The following is a 20,442-nucleotide window of genomic DNA, read 5'->3' as shown; positions in this document are numbered from 1 at the left end:
CCCCCCCCCCCCCACACCATATTTAGTTCTTTTCTCACCACCACCTCTTCAGAAGCTGCATAAAAGAATGCAGAGCCTAGTTGAGGGAATGGCAGCAGAAATACTTTGTGAGTGAGCATGGAGACTAGGTAAGTACATAAGGCTTTATAGTTCATGAAGAGCTGCCAAGTTAGCCAGGTCCAGGAGGTAAATTCTGGGAAAATCTTGAGTTAACAGCCTTATCCTGGTACATTATGGGACCTGCTCATTTCAAATAGTACACTGAACAGGGATGTAATTCAAAAACAAGAATGGCTAAAAGTCTCCCTGCTGGGACTGGGTAACTTGGCAGCTCTGCAGCAGTGTGCCGAGAACCTGGACAAGTCATTTTCACTATCCATTGCCTCTGTTATAAATCACAGATGGCAAGGGTGAAGTGAGATTTGTGTGTCTGAGTATTTACAACGTTTGATGTGAAAAAACTAAAAAGAAAAGGATACAATGATATCTAATCTTTAAGGAAAAATGCACTGATTTGGAATAAGCTTTGGCACAAAGTGTATAGTTTATATAATTCTCCCAGGAAGAATCATCACTTTGTATCTAGTCCTTGATTAAAATTTATAACTACTGCAGCTTAGTAAGACTGAACTGTGTTTGTGAGGCATCAGCTGGACAATTAAGAGACTAGAGAGGAAGATCCCAATACCAGGCTCATGATTAATTGTCCTTGTGCTGAAGGGAAGCAGTCTCATAGCTGCTTGCCTGACTTCATGTGTAAACGTTTGTATAAGTACTGCTGCTAACCTGTCAAGTGTTGTTTTCCATCCACAGCATGATTGATCAGGCACCAGAGTGAGTGACATCATAATGTGCCACCAGGGCAGAACAGCTCTCACAAAGCTCAGAACTTGATGTCAAGTTCTTAGCATGCATGACAACTCTAGGGGAAATATGAGAGATTGTGTACCTGATCAGTCCCTGCTGCCTACAGAAATACATATTCCCCCCATATTCAAAGCTATTTTAGCAGCCAGACACAGCCGCTGACCAGTTAAATAGCATACTGTAGCCTATTCAGCGGCCAATAACCGGTTATCACCGCTGCATACTGCCAGTTAACACCTAGCGCATAGCCACCTATATCGCTCAACTTACCCAGTAGTCGCCAACATTCAAATAAAGAGTTAAGCAGGTGGTGCTGAATATTGGCACAGCTGGTTAACCCCCCCCCCCCCCCCCCCCCAGATATTCAATACCTGTTGCCGGAAAGGGCCCAGCATTGAATATCCAGGTTTAATGCCAGTGGGCAACAGCAAACGCACTACCTGTTGCAGATGAATATCAGGCCCGTTGTCTTTTACTGTGGACTGGTCCAAGCAATAATGTGATGTAAATGTATATTATATGAAGACCAGGTACCTGCTTTACAAATGCTAGCCAAAGGCAGACTTCAGAAAAGTTACACTAGTTGCAAGCTGCTGAAAACGTACCTTTTTGACCAAGTGTATTCCATTAGTAATTCTGCTGTTTAGCCATCCTAATTGCTGCTAACGTTTTATCCTTATTCTACTGCTAAATTCATGTGTTGTATCTTTTAACTTTTGTAATTCATGGAAGCCACATTGTGTCTGCATTTGTGGGAAAATGTGGGGTAGAAATGAACCGTAAATAAATAATAAATAAAACAGCACTAGTTTGTTCATATCCAGTGTATGCATGATGTCAGCAAATTGGTTCACCTTGTTTTGCAGCTGGAACAATAGTTCTGTTAGGATTGGAGACATTCATTTATTTTTCTTGAAGTATTCTTTACTTTTGAGGCAATATTTGATTACACATTTGCAACGCCGTGTGTGGAGGGCTCAGGGCCAAAAGTATGGAGATGTTACTACTGTACCTTTGGTAATAATTTGAAATTAATACAGAGAACTCCTTTATTATAATGAAACTACATGTAAGGCGAGCTGATGGCTGAAGCTTGAAGCTCATTTATGCTTCTAGCTAAGGTAAATGCCACTGAAAAGAAAAACCTTTTCATGTGAGATGGTGAAGAAAACAGACTCCATTGACTGCAGTGGCTTCATAAGGGATGTAGGGATAATGTTAAGGTCCCATAGTACACAAAGTTTCTATAAAAGGTGTGTGAGATGAAGTCATTGTTTCAAAAACTAAAAAATGGAGATTCAATTGGAAGCCAATTACCCATCAACTAAGTATGACAGACCAAAAAAGTACAGACCTGCACCTGAACTGAAGAGTCTGAAGTCCCATAGGGTAGAGACGGTATCAATAACTCACAATGACACAAGAAGAGTGAAAATTTTTATTGCACCTGCTCCGAGGAAGATTACAAAAAAAATACATACATAATTCAAAATTAATAATAAAACAAAACCAAAAACCATCCAGCAGCTATCCAACATCACCTACCCTTACTCACTCACAGGTAGATATAATTAGAAAAAATGCCTGCAAAAATAGGTGTGTTTTCAATAACTTCCTAAACGGGATAGCACCCATGAACAATTGTAAAACCAGAGGCAGCACATTCTACATTCATGAACCAGACATAGAAAATGCAGCAGCCCATCCAGCAAAATGTACATCTTGTAGGCCTTGAATGACCAAGCAGATAGCTGTCTCAGGTCATAACTGCTAACATGGGCAGTTAATGTACTGGAACCAGAACCATATAATCAAGGAACTACTGCATACAAAGCCCAGTTAATGTTGCGATCATTCAAGAACCACCAGGTGAATAACTTCTTCCACCTGAAAGTACTCTTCAAGTAGACTGTTTCCTGGCAGCAGTTAAATGTCTTCAATAAGTGCTAGAAGTCATAATGCTGAAAGTAAATTGTGTTTAATTTCAATGGTGTAAAGGATAGGACATGAAGATGGCAGCCTAGATCCTGTGTGAGTAACAGTTGGAAAGATTGTTAGGAGGGGAAACCAAGTTACTGGGGACAATAAGGATCATCATGCCTGGTCTCTTGATAATCTTATACAGAGTCTTTGCTATGACTAGAATAGGGGATACACACAGAGAAGAGGCTAAGATAGGGATATTGTTAGAGCATTTCTTACCAGATGACCTGGGAAGAGGTGGAGTGAGCAGCAGCTTTCCATTTTCAACACAGACAGAGCCATTAAAAGCCGTTTCCCACACCTGGAACATGGACTGTGGCACTGTGACATGGAGGGATCCTGCTTGTGCTTAGAAGACTCTATAGAATCTGTTGGCCACTGGATTCTGGCTGCCAGAGTGGTAGGTTGCTTATATGCGATTTGCCCTAACAAAGTCCCAAATCCTTGCTGCTTCTTTATAGGTCCAAAGAGATCTTGTGCCTGCCTGCCTGCCTTCCCCCCCCACCACCACCACCATCATTCTCCAGATTATTGACATAAAAGATAGTATTAATAAAAATTTACTTAAAACCCACTATATGTTTAAAAGTCTAAGCAGAGAACAAATCGCATACAAAATTTTTTAAAAAGCAATAAAAATTATTTCTTTACACAACTATACAAAAAAAAACTCTACAAATTCAAACATCCATTTGAAGTAAGATCAAGTGGTCCAGAAGAAGATGAATAGACCTGAGGGGCAAAGAATCCTGGCCTGCAGGTCCAGGTTATTAATATAGGCATGGTGTTTGGGTTCAATCTCAGAACCCTGTGTGACGTAAGAGCTTAAGGAGGCTCCCCACCTCTTTGAAGAATGCTCTATTAAAAGGAATAGTGGAAAATGAACACCTCACGAGAGGCTACTGTCACCACTACATTGATGTTGCTGCTGGCAAGAAAGATTCAATGTGGACAAGTGCAAAGTAATGCACACAGAAGAATAATCCAAACTACAGCTACACAATGCAAGGCTCCACCTTAGCTATTACCACTCCAGGAAAAGGATTTAGGTATCATGGACAGTGTGTAGCAGCAACCAAAGTTTTCTTCAAGTTTATTTAGAACTGTCTACCCCCGAAAATACATAAGAACAGCTGTGTAGTATCACTAAAAAAGGTTCTCACCGGTCATATCCCACTAGCAGTTGTATGTATCGCTAAAAAGACATTCTAGATACTATTAGCAAAGGAATAGAGAATAAAACAAATAATGTAATGCCTCAGTATTACTCTATGGAATGAACATCCTTCAAAGAATGAAAAAAGGACCCAACTAAAAAAACTAAGAAGCAACATAAGCAGTGTCAAGCTAGATGCAAAGCATTGATAAAGAAGGCTAAAAGAGAATGAGGAAAAACTTGACACAGAGACAAAAACTCATAGTGACACCTTCTTCAGGTACATCAGAAGCAGAAAGCCTGTGAGGGAATCTGTGGGACTGTTAGATCATGAACGAGCAAAAAGTGGCACTCAGGGAGAACAAGGCCATAGCGGAGAGACTGAATTCCTTGCTTTGGTCTTTAAAACGATGTAAGAAAGCTAACTATACCGAAAATGGTTTTCAAAGGTGACTATGTGGAGAAACTAAAAACTCTTGGTGAACCTGGAAGATGTACTGAGCCAAACTTGACAAGTTAAAGAGGGTGAAATCACCTGGAACAGATGGTATACACCCTAAGGTACTGAAAGAACTCAAACATTAAATTGAAGATCTGCTGTTAGTGATCTGTAATCTGTCGTTAAAATCATCCGTAGCAAGGAGCAGAGGCTGCCTGCTCAGCTCCTCTGTCTCCCCACCTAAAAGCTACATATCTTGCAAATTTTAGCAAGAAACTGGTTGAATTCTTGCTAGCTCTAAGTTGCTCCTGTTAGGGTGGTAGGGCGAAAGCTCCAAAGTTCTTAACCTCGAAATGGCATCAAGACTGACCCACAAAGACGGGGAGAAGCAGAAGGGAGTGGATGCTAAAATGATGGCTCTCTTGGCCCAGTCGAGCCCTTCAGTTAGCTCCACTTGGACCATGGAGATTATGAATGAAGTACGGACTGCAGGGGGGCTGCGTTGGATGCAAAATCGCAGCAAATACATGATAGAACAGAAGTCGCTCACTCATGAGTGTTTAGACAGCATAGAGACAGATGCGCAGCAACATCAGGTCAGTTCATTGGAGGCCAAGGCTCAGCATGCAGCACGTGACTTGGAACAGCTTCAGCTCCACATTCAATAGATGGAATGCAAACTGAAGGCTGTGGAGGGCAGATCCAGATGCAAAAATCTGCGACAGTCTCTGAAAGACTCAGAGCTCCCCCTTCACTTTCTCCCCAGACTTTGGCTGATTACTTTCACGATAAGGTTCACAAGATTAAACTTGAATTCGCAACCAGCTCTCCTCCATCCCCTCTTCCCTTAGCCCACTCTCTCAACCCTCTTACCCCTGCCTCCTTTTCCGAAATTACTGAAGAAGAAACTTTACTTCTTCTTTCATCCTCAAAACTAACCATCTACCCCACTGACCCTATCCACACTCATCTACTCAACACTATCTCTCCTGCTATCACCCCTTTCATCTGTCATATCCTCAATCTGTCACTTTCCACTGTGACTGTCCCTGATGCATTCAAACATGCCATAGCCACCCCACTCCTCAAAAACCCTTCTCTGGATCCTACCTCTCCTTCCAACTATCGCCCCATCTCCCTCCTCCCTTTCTTATCCAAGATACTAGAGCGTGCTGTTCACCATCGCTGCCTCGACTTTCTTCTCAACCTATTCTTGACCCACTCCAATCTGGCTTTCGCCCCCTTCATTCAACTGAAACAGCACTTGCTAAAGTCTCCAATGATCTATTCCTGGCTAAATCCAAAGGGCTCTATTCTATCCTTATCCTTCTCGATCTTTCTGCTGCTTTTGACACTGTTGACTACAGCCTAGGTACGCTGTTCTCACTTGGATTTCAGAACTCTGCTTTTTCCTGGTTTTCTTCTTATCTCTCTACTACTACTTAACATTTCTAAAGCGCTACTAGGGTTACGCAGCGCTGTACAGTTTAAAAATAAGGACAGTCCCTGCTCGAGGAGCTTACAATCTAAAGGACAAATGTACAGTCAGTCAAAATAGGTCAGTCAAATTGGGGCAGTCTAGATATCCTGAGTAGAGGCATAAAGGTTAGGTGCCGAAGGCGACATTGAATAGGTGGGCTTTCAGCAAAGATTTGAAGATGGGCAGGGAGGGGGCTTGGCGAATGGGCTCAGGAAGTTTATTCCAAGCATAGGGTGAGGAGAGGCAGAAAGGGCGGAGAGTACTTTTATAGTGTATACTGTGGTGGATCATCCTCTATCCCGTTCTCAGTGGGTGTACCTCGAGGATCCGTCCTAGGACCTCTCCTATTCTCCATCTATACTTCCTCCCTTGGTGCTCTGATCTCATCCCATGGCTTTCAATATCACCTTTACGCCGATGACTCCCAGATCTACCTCTCCACACCAGAAATCTCGGTAGAAATCCAAGCCCAGATATCTACCTGCCTGACATTGCTGCCTAGATGTCTCACTGCTACCTGAAGCTCAATATGTTCAAAACTGATCTGCTTATCTTCCCACCTAAACCAACCTCTCCCCTTCCCCCTCTCTCTATTTCTGTCGATGACACGCTCATTCTTCGACTCCTCCCTCTCCTTCTCTGCACATATTCAGCAGATTGCTAAAACCTGTCATTTCTTTCTCTATATCGCCAAAATTTTCCCTCTCCTTTCTGAGCATGCTACCAGAACCCTCATCCACACTCTCATCACCTCTCGCTTGGACTACTGTAACTTGCTTCTCACAGGTCTTCCACTCAGCCATCTCTCTCCTCTTCAATCTGTTCAAAATTCTGCTGCACGATTAATATTTCGCCAAAAACACTATGCCCATATCAGCCCTCTTCTGAAGTCTCTTCACTGGCTCCCAATCCATTTCTGTATACAATTCAGGCTCCTCTTATTGACCTATAAGTGCATTCACTCTGCTGCCCCTCACTAGCTCTCCACCCTCATCTCTCCCTACACTCCTTCCCAGGAACTCCGTTCACTAGGCAAATCTCTCCTAATTGCACCCTTCTCCTCCATCGCTAACTCCAGACTCCATTCCTTTTATCACGCCGCACCTTATACCTGGAATAGACTTCCTGAGCCATTACGTCAAGCTCCTTCCCTGGCCGCCTTCAAATCCGGGCTAAAGGCCTACCTGTTTGATGTTGCTTTTGATTCATAACTTGTCACCTACTCTTAACCCTTATCTTGTCTTCTTCTCTTCAATAGTTCCCTTTTCCCTATGTATCCTGTCTATCCTACCCTTTTCCCTTATTTGTCCTGTCTGTTTTGTCCTGATTTAGATTGTAAGCTCTTTTGAGCAGGGACTGTCTATTCTTTATGTTCAACTGTGAAGCACTGCGTACGTCTGGTAGCGCTATAGAAATGATTTGTTGTAGTAGTAGCTCGTGCGTAGTTTGAACAATTGGCTTACAAAATCTTTGAGTTTGGAATCTTTGGGGTGAACCTCTTAAAATTGAGTAGACACATTGCATGGGTCCTAATGGTGGCGATCCTGTACATCCTGGTGTGGTTCTCTTTTGTGTCTTCCACCTAGCAGATAAGCAACCTATTTTGAGGGCTTTACGGAGCGGGAAGTAATGCGTTTTCAGGATTTTATTGCTAAAGTGCATGCTCAATGTAAAGCTTTTGCTCCCTTAACTCTATGTTCGGAAGATTCCTTGTGTTTTACTTGAACCAGAACGGCTGCGGGTCGCCTTTGCTGGTCAAACTCACTTCTTTACCTCTGTAGAGGAAGCGAAAATTGTCTTCAATCTATCCCAGCCAGTACCAAATTTTAACTGTTATGGAAAGGGCAGGGGGGACAGAGCTGCTGGACTATAAGAGTTTCGGAGAGAAGGGACACAGAGGGCCTGGATCATAAGGGGGGGGGGGGGGGGGTGGAAGGGAGCTGCTGGACCATAAGGGTGTAAGAGGAGGGAGGTAGGGAGAAGGGGGACATGACGCTTTAGGACCTTAATGGAGAGAGGAAGGGGGAACTGTGGGCATATAGTGGTGGGAGAGGGGACATAGAGCTGCAGGATTAAAGGGGAAAAGAAGGGTCACAAAGCTGTTGGATCATGGGTTAGATAGGAGAGGGGACAGAGAGCTGCTACTCTATAAAGTACAGGGGACCGAGAGTTGCTGGATTATAGGGGTGGGGGAAGAAAGAGGGGACACAGAACTGATGGACTATAGGAGTGAGAGGTAAAGGTGGGACATGAAGCTGTAGAACCTTAAGGGAGCAGGGACATGGAGCTGCTGGACTATAGAGGTGGAGAAGGAGAGAACTGCTGGATCATGGGTTGGAGGGGACAGGGAGCTGCTGGACTATAGACAGGGGGTGAGAGAGGGGACACGAACAAAGGGGTAAGAAAAAGCTAGACCACAAGGGTGGAGAGGAAGGGAGAAGAGACAGAAAAATACTGGACCGTAAAGGTGGAGGGGAAGTGAGGGAATGGAAGACTGCAGGCAGAAATTGGAGAAAGGACAAATGGACAGCACACACTGGAAAGCAGAGAAACTGGGACCACCATGCTTGGGAAAATAAAATGACCAGACAGTAAAGGTAGAAAAAAAAAAGTGCTTTATTTTGAATTTAAGTGGAATATAGTGAAACACTGCTTGTATGTGCACAAGTCCAGATTATGCGCAACGGCAACATGACTAGAATGCAGTACTATAGTCCTTGATGCCTAGTTTATTTATTTATTTTTTTAAATCAGTGGCCTCCTGCCTGCCTCCAGGGCTGTCTACAAAAGTCACCAAAAAGCACGAACACACACGTTTTTTTGGTGGTCTCCTGTCTGCCTCCAGAGTTGTGCACGTGTTTCTTTGGCGACTTTTGTAAGACAACTCCAGAGGCAATGATAATATGCAGTTTCAAGGTCTTTGCTTCCCATCTACCATGTACTATTGGTGCTCTGCTGTATGTTAGCTTTAGTGGAAAAGAAAGCAAGCAGATCAATATAACATCTAAAGATTTTGTTGATACTATATACCAGAGAAATGCCCGACACAGGTCATGTTTCGTCAGGGGTTGCAATGCTCATAAAAGAAAAAGAAAAACCAGCATATCCAGAAAGACCAATTGTGTGTCTGTTCATTGAGAGACGCTCCGCTAGTTCAGTTATTGTCTTCATTTTTATATATTTCTTATTTGGGATCCCTTGGTTCTGTATTTTGCGTGTGACAGAGGTGTAGTATTCTGTTTGCATGTTCTGCTTTAACAGTAGTAGGTGTATGGATGTCCTAGGGCCCATGTAATATTTGTAGTGCTGCCTATTCAATGGTATGGTTCAAGTTGTTTGAATACCAGGAATTAGTGCTACTTTTTATGGTAGGGTTGCTACATGTATATTGAGTTAGGTTTTTGTTTTCAGGAATGTGGAAGATTGCTATTAATAAGGGTTTTGTGGATGCAGCGCATGCTTATGTTTAACTAAAAAAAAAAATTGTCATACTCTGTCAGACCAAGTGTCCATGAGGGTCATGAATGTAGTGCGTCACATATGTAAACATCTGTAAGGTGTGTCCCGACTGAAGAAAGGTTGAGAACCACTGGTTCTAGAGAAGAAACAATCAAGCCAGTCTTAGATGATTGCCCTGCCACTAATATAAAGGGCAAAGATGCAGTGGCGTACCAAGGGGGGGGGGCGGTGGGGGCGGTACGCCCCGGGTGCACGCTGCTGGAGGGTGCCGCGGCGCGCGCCTGGCTCCGAGTTCGCTATCTTCGCTTGTTCGCTGCAGCTCCCTCTGCCCCGGAACAGGTTACTTCCTGTTCCGGGGCAGAGGGAGCTGCAGCGAACGAGCGAAGTTAGCGAACTTTTCGGAGCCGACAGGCATGCGCCACGGCACCCCCCCCCCTGCGGTGTGCATGCGGGGGGGGGGGTGTCATTTCGCCGGGGGGGGGGGGGGTTGAATCGGCACCCCGCCCCGGGTGCCATCCAGGCTAGGAACGCCACTGCAAAGATGTCAGGAGTTTCCTTCCTAAAAAGGCTACTCAAACGGTAAAAAAAATTTAAAATTATGCAGTATGATTAAGAATATTGTACCAGACATGACCGTGGAAGATCCAAATGCCCTATCCAAACTAGATCTAAATCTATTTATATACGCATATGATGTTACAATATATATACCTTTCAGACAGAACTTGGATGAAATTACCAATCTTATTAGGTTAGGTCCGAGTACAATGGATGAATGGGCTAACTCATTTCATTTGAAACTGAATACTGAAAAGACTCACTGCCTCATCTTATCGTCTCAGTATAATAAATATAGTCCTTCTACTTTAAATACTGCCAACCTATCCCTACCCATCTTGGACAGTTAAAACTTCCAGGGGTCACAATTGATCAGCACCTAACCCTGGAAACCCAAACGGATGTACACAGAGGAAGTACAATAACGGAATAACTTTTCATAAATAGAGTAGTTATAAATCATAATCAGTGTGTCATTTGGAGGGGGCTGGTTATAGGGAATGTTATATTCAAGCAGAGATTTTTTTTTCTCTCCTGGTAAAAGGTCACTATCACACCATCTTATGAGAATCAGATGCTCAACATTCAGAGTTTCTATTTACTTATTTATGGCATTTTATCCCACATTAAATATGAATTAGATTGGGAATTAAATTGGAACCTGGGAGGATTAAGAAAAATTTTTCCTGGAGAGAAATGCATTGCCCCCCCCCCCCCCCCCCAGGTATAGCCAGCCCTGAAATTGGGAGGGGGGATACATAGATGGACTGGGGCCCCCAGTCCCTCTGCACCCCCCCCCCCACCCACCCACCCAAACTGCAGGGCTAGCTATACCCAGGGAGAATGCCTGTTAAAAATTTACCAGCACACCACTGATCAAGCCCACTCGCCTGTTTCCAACAGTGGCCAAGCAAGGTCACTAAGCTAACTGCTTTTACTACTTTCTCTTACAACGAATTCCAGAATTTAAATACATGATGAGTGAAATATTTTATCCAGTTTGTTTTCAATTTACTATTTAGTAGCTTCAATGCGTGGACTAGCCCTAGTATTTTTGGAAAGAATAAAACAAGCGATTCAACTGTACCCGCTCCAAACTAGTCCACTAGTATTTTACAGCAACAACTTTTTAATAGCATCATTGATTCTCATCTCCAATCCTCGGGGTTCCCCAGCCAAGTCAGGTTTTCAGCATAATCACAGTGAAAAAGCATAATATAATATCGAAAAAAGAATCGCCTACCACCCCAATTCGTCCCCCACTGCTCCGCTCCAGCATCCTCAAGGAACAGAAACACCAATTGTTTATTCTGCTACAAGATATCTTCATCTAGGAGAGAGAATGCATATACTTAAATGTCTATATTCTGTTGTTTTCAGCTGCTATAATTCAGCAGAGACCACACACAAACACGCTCTGTCTGACACGGTTACCAAAAGAGACAGAGTTTTTAATGCTTGCTTACTGTACGAACACCACTAGCTCCCTCATATTTTCATCAACACAAATTAGAAAGTAGACGCCTTTGAAACTCGGTAACTTATACACCGTTCTTATCTTATTTCCCCTCTTGCATGTTTCTTTAAAATACACTCCACCGCGAGCACAAACAGCACCTTTTTCCAAAGCGTCATTTGGGTGAACACCGGGATAAATGTCAGACAGACCCAGCCGCGCGAAACTTATAGTGATCAGCACCACCGTCGTCAAATGGGAGGTATTGCAGCTAGGCGGGGGGAAAAAAATTGCCATTTTTGTGACCAATGAGCTTCCACGCTACTCTTGATGGACAAGCTGTTTGTCTAATCGGCTACCGGTGCTGCGCTGTTTCCTTACAGCTTCTACGAGAAAGTTTGCGGTTGCTATGGAAATGCTTGCTGGCAGGGGGTTGGCCACCACAGCTCGGCCTTTGCTTATCTGGCGGCGCGGTCGCACTCACTGAGGCCTGTTAATGTATTCATCTCCCTCAAATTAGGTTGCGTTCCGATAACCACCTTTCTTGTTATCGGGATGGTGAAGTTGACGGCGAAATGCATATTGGCAGGTGAGTGGAGCGCTTGAGGCCTACTCAAAAAGTTGTGTTTTGTTTTGATAATCTGCACCTTTGGATGCTTGTAGCGCTGCAGACAGACTAATCTGGAGGTGTTTTCTGATGTTTTATTTATTTGGATTTTTCTCGGATCTTTCAGTAGTAGTAGCAGCAGCAGCTGAAGGTGAGTTACATTCAAGTCCTTGGGCAAGTCACCCAACCCTCCATTTTTCCCTTTTCTCTGTAGGGCTCATAATCTTGATTTTGAATCTGAAGCAATGGAGAGTTGGGTGACTTGGCCAAGGACACCAGGAGGGGGATAATCGAACGGGGACGCCCATCTCCATGGCTGCCCATCTCCGAGGACAGGGGCGCGAAGGGGTGGGACCAGGGGCGTAGCCAGCCTTCTGTGGGTGAGGGGTCCAGAGCCCGGGGGGAGGGGCACATTTTAGCCCTCCCCCCGGCGCCGCCCCCCCCACCGCTGACATTGCCGCCCCCCCTCCCGCCACGAACCCGCCGCCGCTGCAGCCTACCTTTACTTTTGCTGGCGGGGGATCCCACTCCCCGCCAGCCGACGTCTTCTTCTCAGTCCTTCCTGCTCTTCAATGTGTTTGCTGACGTCCTGCACGTACAATTACGTGCAGGACGTCAGCAAACACATTGAAGAGCAGGAAGGACTGAGAAGACGTCGGCTGGCGGGGAGTGGGATACCCCGCCAGCAAAAGTAAAGGTAGGCGGCGGCGGGGGCGGGTTCGCCGGGAGGGGGGTCCTGGGGTGAATCTGCGGGGGCCCCGGCCCCCTCAGGCCCCACGTAGCTACGCCACTGGGCGGGACAGACCGTATTATCGAAAAAGGTGGGTGGCCATCTTTTCTTTCGATAATACGGTTGGTGCCGGCCAAATGCCTAGGATTTGGGCGAATTTGAGATGGTCGGCATCGGTTTTCAGCGATAATGGAAACCGAAGCCGGCCATCTCAAAAACGACCAAATTCAAGCCCTTTGGTCGTGGGAGGGGCCAGGATTTGTAGTGCACTGGCCCCCCTGACATGCCAGACACCAACCGTGCACCCTAGGGGACACTTTTAAAAATTAAAATACCTCCCAGGTGCATAGCTCCCTTGGGTGCTGAGCCCCCCCAAATCCCCCCCCCCAAAACCCACTCCCCACAATTCTACACCATTACCATAGCACTTATGGGTGAAGGGGGGGCACCTAGATGTGGGTGCAGTGGGTTTTGGGGGCGGTTTGGAGCAGTCCCATTTACCAGCACAGGTGGAACAGGTAGGGTGGGATGGGCCTGGGTCCACCTGCCTGAAGTGCACTGCACCCACTAAAAACTGCTCCAGGGACCTGCATACTGCTGTGATAGAGCTGGGTATGACATTTCAGGCTGGCATAGAGGCTGGCAAAAAAATGTTTTTAAAGTTCGGTTTTTTTTGGTGGGAGGGGGTTAGTGACCACTGGGGGAGTCAGGGGAGGTCATCGATTTCCTCCGGTGGTCATCTGGGCAGTTTGGGCACTTTTTTGGGACTTGGACCTAAAAAAAAGGGTCCAAAAATAGTGGACCAAATTCTCGCTAGGGCCGCCCTTCTTTTTTCATTATCGGCCGAGGGCGCCCATCTCTAAAGCACGCCCCGGCATGCCCTTGTCTTGCCTTCCCTACCCTTCTGACACGTCCCCGGGAACTTTGTTCGTCCCCGCGACGGACTGCACAGTTGGGGGCGCCCAAAATCTGCTTTCGATTATACCGATTTGGGCGCCCGCGAGAGAAGGGCGGCCATCTCCTGATTTGGGTCGGAAGATGGCCGCCCTTCTCTTTCGAAAATAAGCCTGCCAGAGCAGTGGTGGTGTTTGATCTGGGTACTTCTGGTTGTCAAGCCTAGTGCTCTAACCACTAGGTTTCCTCTCCTTTTCCTTTTGATTTCTAGAAGAAATACACTTCAGGAATTAATTAGGGCAGGAAAATATAAGATACGTTTTACAGGCTTAAAACACAGTTTCTTCACAGGGGGTGGAGAGCCTGGAGGGATGTAAATGCATGCTGGACAGGGTTTCCCCATTCTTCCCCAATGCCCTGGCAATCCCAAAAGCTAACATATTCCATTTCAAACATTCAAAATAAATGCTTTGTTTCTACCTTTGTTGTCGGGACATTTTATTTTTCCATCTTGCTGGTTCCAATTTCTCATTTCTGCTTTCCTCTCTGTCGTTTGCTAATTCTTCAAGCGGCTGCAGTCCATTTGTCTTTTCTCCTCTCTCCTGCCTGTTCCCTCACTATTCCTGCCTCTGACATATTGATCATTCCTTTTTAGCTCTTTTCTGCCTCTCTCTCACCTTTCTTCGTCTCCTTTTTACTTTTCAACTACCTATCAAATTTCCATTTTCTTCTTTCACCCACTAGCTCTCCCATTCCCCATCTTACTCCTCCCCATCCCTACTTTCTCTTTTATCTTTAACCTACTCCCCATTACCATATTTCTACTCTCTGTAATCACTATCACTCATATGTTTCCTTGCCACCTCCTCCTCCTCCTCCTCTTGGCCTCTCCCACTGGGTTCCACCATTCCCATCATCTTCCTCCCTCCACCCTTCTAACCAGCATCTGATCCCCTCCCCACCCCACCCTGGTAGCCTTATATTTTCCTGCCCCTTCTCTCTTCATTCCTGTCCTCACCCCCATGGCCCAGCATTTTCCCCCCTCACCACCTACTGTGTAGCTCCACCCCATGTCTATCTCCCCCTCTCATTCCTACTGTCCTCCATCTCTCTCTCCCTCTCCTTTGTGTTCTGGGTCCAACATCTCTCTCCCCTTCCCATACAGCATCTCTACCTTCCTCCCCTCTACCATCATGTCTAACATTTCTCCCTTCCCTCCACCCCTATGCCCACCATTTCTCTCTCCTCTCCACCCCTATGTTCAACATTTCTCCCCCTCTCACCACCTATCCCCTCTCTATGCAGCATGTCTCCCTCCCCTCCACCTCATTTGCAGCCAAGACTTCTCCCTTCCTCACCCCTCCACCCCTTTGCTGCATCTCTCCCTTCTTCCCCGTGAAGTATCTCCCCCACCCACCATGCCTCATCTTTCCATCTTCCCTCCCCCATGTGCAGCTGCTGTCCCCTGTCTTCCCTCCCCAGTGCAACATCTTTTCCCCATCATCCCTTCCCCCGTGCAGCAACTTTCACCCCATCTTCCCTCACCCTCCTTGCAGGCCCGCCCAGCAGCATTGTTCCTCTAGCTCACAGCGATTCCAGTCGCAGGTTCGGCTTGCAGTGATTCCCACACACTGTCTGCCACTCAACAATCTCCTTGCAGCTTCTAAGCGCTAACCCAGAAGCCTCTCCTTTGCCACAACTTCCGGTTTCTGCCCAGTCAAGATGCGGCAGAGGAGAGGCTTCCGGGTTAGCGCTTAGAAGCTGCAAGTGAGATTGTTGAGCGGCAGGCAGCAGAGTGTGGGAATCGCTGCGAGCCGAGCCTGTGACTGGAATCGCTGTGCAGGAACACTGCTGCTGGGCGGGCCTGACATCAAATTGGGTGGGCTCGGGCCCACCCGTGGCTACGCCCCTGGTAACACTCAAGGAAAATAAATGGGGAATGACTTGAGGAAATGGTGAAAAATCATAGTAACATAGTAGATGGCAGCAGATAAAGACCTATAAGGTCCATCCAGTCTGCCAACAAGATAAACTCATTATATATGTTGTGTGATACTTCATATGTATACCTGATCTTGATTTGTCCTTGCCATTTTCAGGGCATGGACTGTAGAAGTCTTCCAAGCACTGTCTTTGTTCTCCAACTTCTGAAGCTGTCCAGACACGATCTGAGCACAGGCCATAAAAGTTTTCCCAGTACTAGCTTTGTTTCTCAATTACCGGTGTTGCTTCTTTGGATCCATTCCTTCTAAACATGATTCCTTTGTGTTTATCCCACGCATTTTTGAATTCTGTTATCGTTTTCATCTCCACCATTTTCCAAGGGAGGGCATTCCAGGTATCTACCACCCTCTCTATGAAATAATACTTCCTGATGTTATTCCCGAGTCTGCCCCCTTTCCACCTCATATCATGCCTTGTAATACTAGCACCTTCTCGTCTCTGGAAAAGGTTTGTTTGCATATTAATACCTTCCAAATATTTGAAGTCTGTATCTGTTTCTCCTTTCCTTTAGGATATACATGTTCATGTCAGTAATTGTGTAAGTATTGTGATGAAGCTGGCGAATTCAGACAGGGTGGGATAAAATGCGGGTCCAAACTACGTGTCCCAGAAGGTATTGGGAGAGGGGTGCAGGAAGGTGTGTTCAAAAACCTGCCAGGGACTTCACATAGGGAGAGTGGAGGGAAAGACTGGAAGGAGCAGCTACTATGGCGATCCATGGCCAGAAGGGAGAGCAGTGATGAAAAAACTCAATTTCCCTGGGTCAGAAATCAGTACAAGATACCTTCCGCCTGGGAGGGTAGGGAGAGATCTCACCGACAAGCGGTGAGGGAACCAGAGTTAATGGAGTGTATAGAGGCTGGTGAGGGGGAGAGCTCAGGATTACCCGGTTTGTAGGAGCAGATGGATATGGACATAATAACATCACAGTGTTATTACGTGATGAAGCTGGCGAATCCAGACAGGGTGGGATAAAATGCGGGTCCAAACTACATGTCCCATCTGGGGTGCCACTGTAATGACCCTGTAGTAATCCCTCTGGGGTAGTGGCAGGCTCTTTGGTGTCTCCCCTTCTGTTCTGTTCTGCTATAACCAGGGTTTCAGCAATCCAGCTCCTCCCTCTGGCAGTCCACAACAAAGTTTTTCAAGGCAACACAGCTTTTAGTTCCAGTCTGTTTATTCACCCCCACCTCCCAAACTCAGTTCAAACATGTGACCCCATTCCATCCCAAAAGGGGGAAAAAAAGAATCATAGCACAAAAACTCTTCTACTTGCCACTACCCAAATCTTATGCCCAGGCACCACTGCAAAATTAACAAACGCAACAAATTAAGCCCCCCTCAAAAGTGCTGTTTTTAATAATTTTTAAAACTGTACCCTGTCTCAATACAAATGCAGCTGTCCCAGGAGTTTATTCCAACTCAGTGGACCCATCACTGAGAAGTATGAGGCTTGTGTACATACATACATAGTGAACTTTACTCGCTACTTCAACATTAAGCCGCATCGTGTTCTCTGATCTCAACATCTTTTCAGACGATATACCTGCAAAGCCGCCACCACAAAATACCCTAGGGCGTTCCCATACAGAGCTTGATGGACTACTACTACTACTATTTAGCATTTCTATAGCGCTACAAGGCGTACGCAGCGCTGCACAAACATAGACAATAGACAAAATCGTACATTGTATCCTACATTTCACGAATGAAGCTGTTTCAACACTGGGGTTATGTGTTCAAACTTAGATGTCACTTCCACCAACAAATGGAAAGGCTAAATTCACTTCTATTACATGTCAAAAGTCCTTGAAGAAAAAGTAGTATTCATCCAGCTCATGTCCTTCTCTGAAAAGGTGCTTGCATTACATCCACGACAATCTGGATTGAGATCATATTTCAGTACAGAAACAGCCATAACAGCCCTACTTAGCAAACTCCATTCCCATCTCGTCCAGTATTGTATTATTCTGGCTGTCTCTCTTGATCTCTTGGCAACCTTCGATCTGATTAATCATTCACTGCTTCTTTCCCACCTGTCTTCGTTTGGAATCTCTGGCACAGTTCTTTCTTGGTTTACTCCTTTCCTGTCTTCTTGTTCCTTTCAAGTTGTTACTTCTGACTCCATTTCCAAACAACGGAAATTGCACTGCGGCATACCTTAAGGACTATCCTGTCCCCTCTCCTTTTCGATCTGTACTTGAGTTCTCGCAACTCTTATGCGTTTGTTTGGAATCTCTTCTATTTCTACGCAGATGTGACAACTTGGAAGGTGAGCTCAGAGATGACTAGTTAGTTAGCTGTAGAGGAACTGCAGCCACCCAAGTGCAGACAAGTCTTCTCCAGGTAGCAGCAAGGCAGTAACCAGAATATAAGGTCCAAAGCAGCCTATCTCAACAGGGCTTCGGCTGAGCAGGATCCAGAGTGCAGGGCATGGGGCAGCCTATCCCAAGGGGGCTTTGTTTGAGCAGGAACCAGAGTACAAGATATGGATCATTCTGTCCCAAGGGGGCTTTGGCTGAGTAGGAACCAGAGTGAAAGGCACGGAGCAGCTCAGAGCAGTGACTGAAGTCAACAGCTGCCAGAGCAATGAGCCAGGGACTTGCAGCCCTAAAAAGGATACCGCAGGAGTGACATCACCGGACTGTGCCAAAGCTGGAATTAAGAATGATGAACGTCAGACAACTTGGTCTAGCGGTCTGTTTTTCTTACGACTAAGGCACAAAAAGGTGCCCAAAATGACCAGATGACCACCAGAGAGAATCGGGGATGACCTCCCGTTACTCCCCCAGTGGTCACTAACCCCCTCCCACCCTCAAAAAAACATCTTTAAAAATATTGATTTCCAGCCTCTATGGCAGCCTCAGATGTCATACTTGGGTCCATCACAGCAGTATGCAGGTACCTGGAGCAGTTTTAGTGGGTGCAGTGCACTTTAGACAGTCGGACCCAGCCCCCCCCCCCCCCCCCCCCCCCCCCCCCCCCCCATCTGTTACGTTTGTGGAGGAAACATGAAGCTCTCCAAAACCCACCACAAACCCACTATACCCACATCTAGGTGCCCCCCTTCACCGTAAGGCGATGGTAGTGGTGTACAGTTGTGGGTAGTAGGTTTTGGGGAGCTCAGCACACAAGGTAAGGGAGCTATGTTCCTGGGAGCAATTTATGAAGTCCACTGCAGTGCCCCCTAGGGTGCCTCGTTGGTGTCCTGGCATGTCAGGGGGACCAGTGCACTACAAATGCTTGCTCCTTCAACGAGCAAATGGCTTGCATTTGGTCGTTTCTGAGATGGATGTCCTTGGTTTCGAAAATCGTCGAAAATCAGAAACATCCGTGTCTAGGGACGACCAAATCTAGGGATGACTAAATTTAAGGATTTGGATGTCCCTGACGGTATTTTCAAAACGAAAGATGGTCGTCCATCTTGTTTCAAAAATATGAATTTCCCCGCCCCTGGATTGGGACGTTTTGCGAGGATGCCAAATCAAAACTTGGACGTCCCTTTCAAAAATGCCCCTCCACATGATGTAGGAAAAGTTTGTGTAAAGTTTACTGATGAAGTTGGTGTAATTGTGGTTTGCCAGAGATGATTCCCCTCAATACGCTCTGCTGATACTTGAGCATCTTCAGCCCATTGCGAATGAATAGTAAGAGGCTTTGAAAAAAGATCTTACAATGTCTTGTAACACAATGATACAGTGTGACCAAATAACAAACTTTTAAACTGCAGTTCCATCATAGTTGGCTACATGCACTGTGAAATCTTACAAAAAGAAGAGTGTAGGAGACAGTTGCCTAGTTGTAGACGCTGGTATCGAAATGTGCTAGGGATACTAAATGATGCTTGCATAGTAGCAAAGTCTTTAACAACCAAACCATCAAATATTCAATCAGTGGTCTATATGCCCCTGCTAACACAAACTTACCAAAAAATCAATCTATTGTCTGTTTTCAGCAATGGATTATTCCAGATAGGGACAAGAACATTTTTGTATAAATGTTATATTCTTTCAATGAGGTGCACAACCTGTATAAATTGTACTTTCTTCAAAGCCAATATAGTTACTGGGCAAACTTTCCTAGAACATATTGGTCGCTTACAATTGTCTTTTACCACACATTTCTGCTTTGAAAACTGCTTAGTTGTAGGAAGAAGACTATTTGAACACATTTGGGCTCATTTTTGAAAAATGAGGACGCCCATCTTTCCACATAAATCAGAAGATGGGTGTCCTTCTGACAGGGTCGTCCAAATCGGTATAATCGAAAGCCGATTTTGGATGTCCCCAACTGCTTTCCATCGCAGGGACGGCCAATGTTCAAGGGGGCATATTGGAGGCGTAGTGAAGGCGGGACTTGGGCGTGCCTAACACTTGGACGTCCTCGACCCATAATCAAAAGAAACAAGGACGTCCCTGACGAACATTTGGACGACTTTACCTGGTCGTGTTTTTCTTATAACCAAGGCACAAAAAGGTGCCCGAAATGACCAGATGACCACCAGAGAGAATCGGGGATGACCTCCCCTTCCTCCACCAGTGGTCACTAACCCCCTCCCACCCTCAAAAAGTATCTTTAAAAATATTGATTGCCAGCCTCTATGGCAGCCTCAGATGTCATACTCAGCTCCATCACAGCAGTATGCAGGTACCTGGAGCAGTTTTAGTGGGTGAAGTGCACTTCAGGCAGGTGGACCCAGGCCCATCCCCCCTACCTGTTACGTTTGTAACAAAATCCACCACAACCCCACTGTACCCACATCTAGGTGCCCGCCTTCACCAGTAAGGGCTATTGTAGTGGTGTACAGTT

The 20,442-nt window shown here is 45.7% G+C and overlaps 1 protein-coding gene across 2 annotated transcripts in view; it reads left to right on the top strand.

Annotated features, from left to right (window-relative positions):
• The first annotated feature begins 11,807 nt into the window (after positions 1 to 11,807).
• IFT27 (intraflagellar transport 27) overlaps positions 11,808 to 20,442 on the top strand; it is an 81,001-nt gene continuing 72,366 nt past the window's right edge. For both annotated transcript variants that reach the window (XM_030210042.1, XM_030210058.1), the window contains exon 1: positions 11,808 to 11,987. In XM_030210042.1, the coding sequence (XP_030065902.1) occupies positions 11,954 to 11,987 (34 nt within the window). In that variant the 5' untranslated portion in view covers positions 11,808 to 11,953. The remainder of the gene's footprint in view (positions 11,988 to 20,442) is intronic.

Source organism: Microcaecilia unicolor, chromosome 1 (assembly GCF_901765095.1).
Source record: "Microcaecilia unicolor chromosome 1, aMicUni1.1, whole genome shotgun sequence".
Lineage (NCBI taxonomy): Eukaryota > Metazoa > Chordata > Amphibia > Gymnophiona > Siphonopidae > Microcaecilia > Microcaecilia unicolor.
Note: the sequence above shows the minus strand (reverse complement) of the source record. Positions and strands in the feature narration are given on the sequence as shown.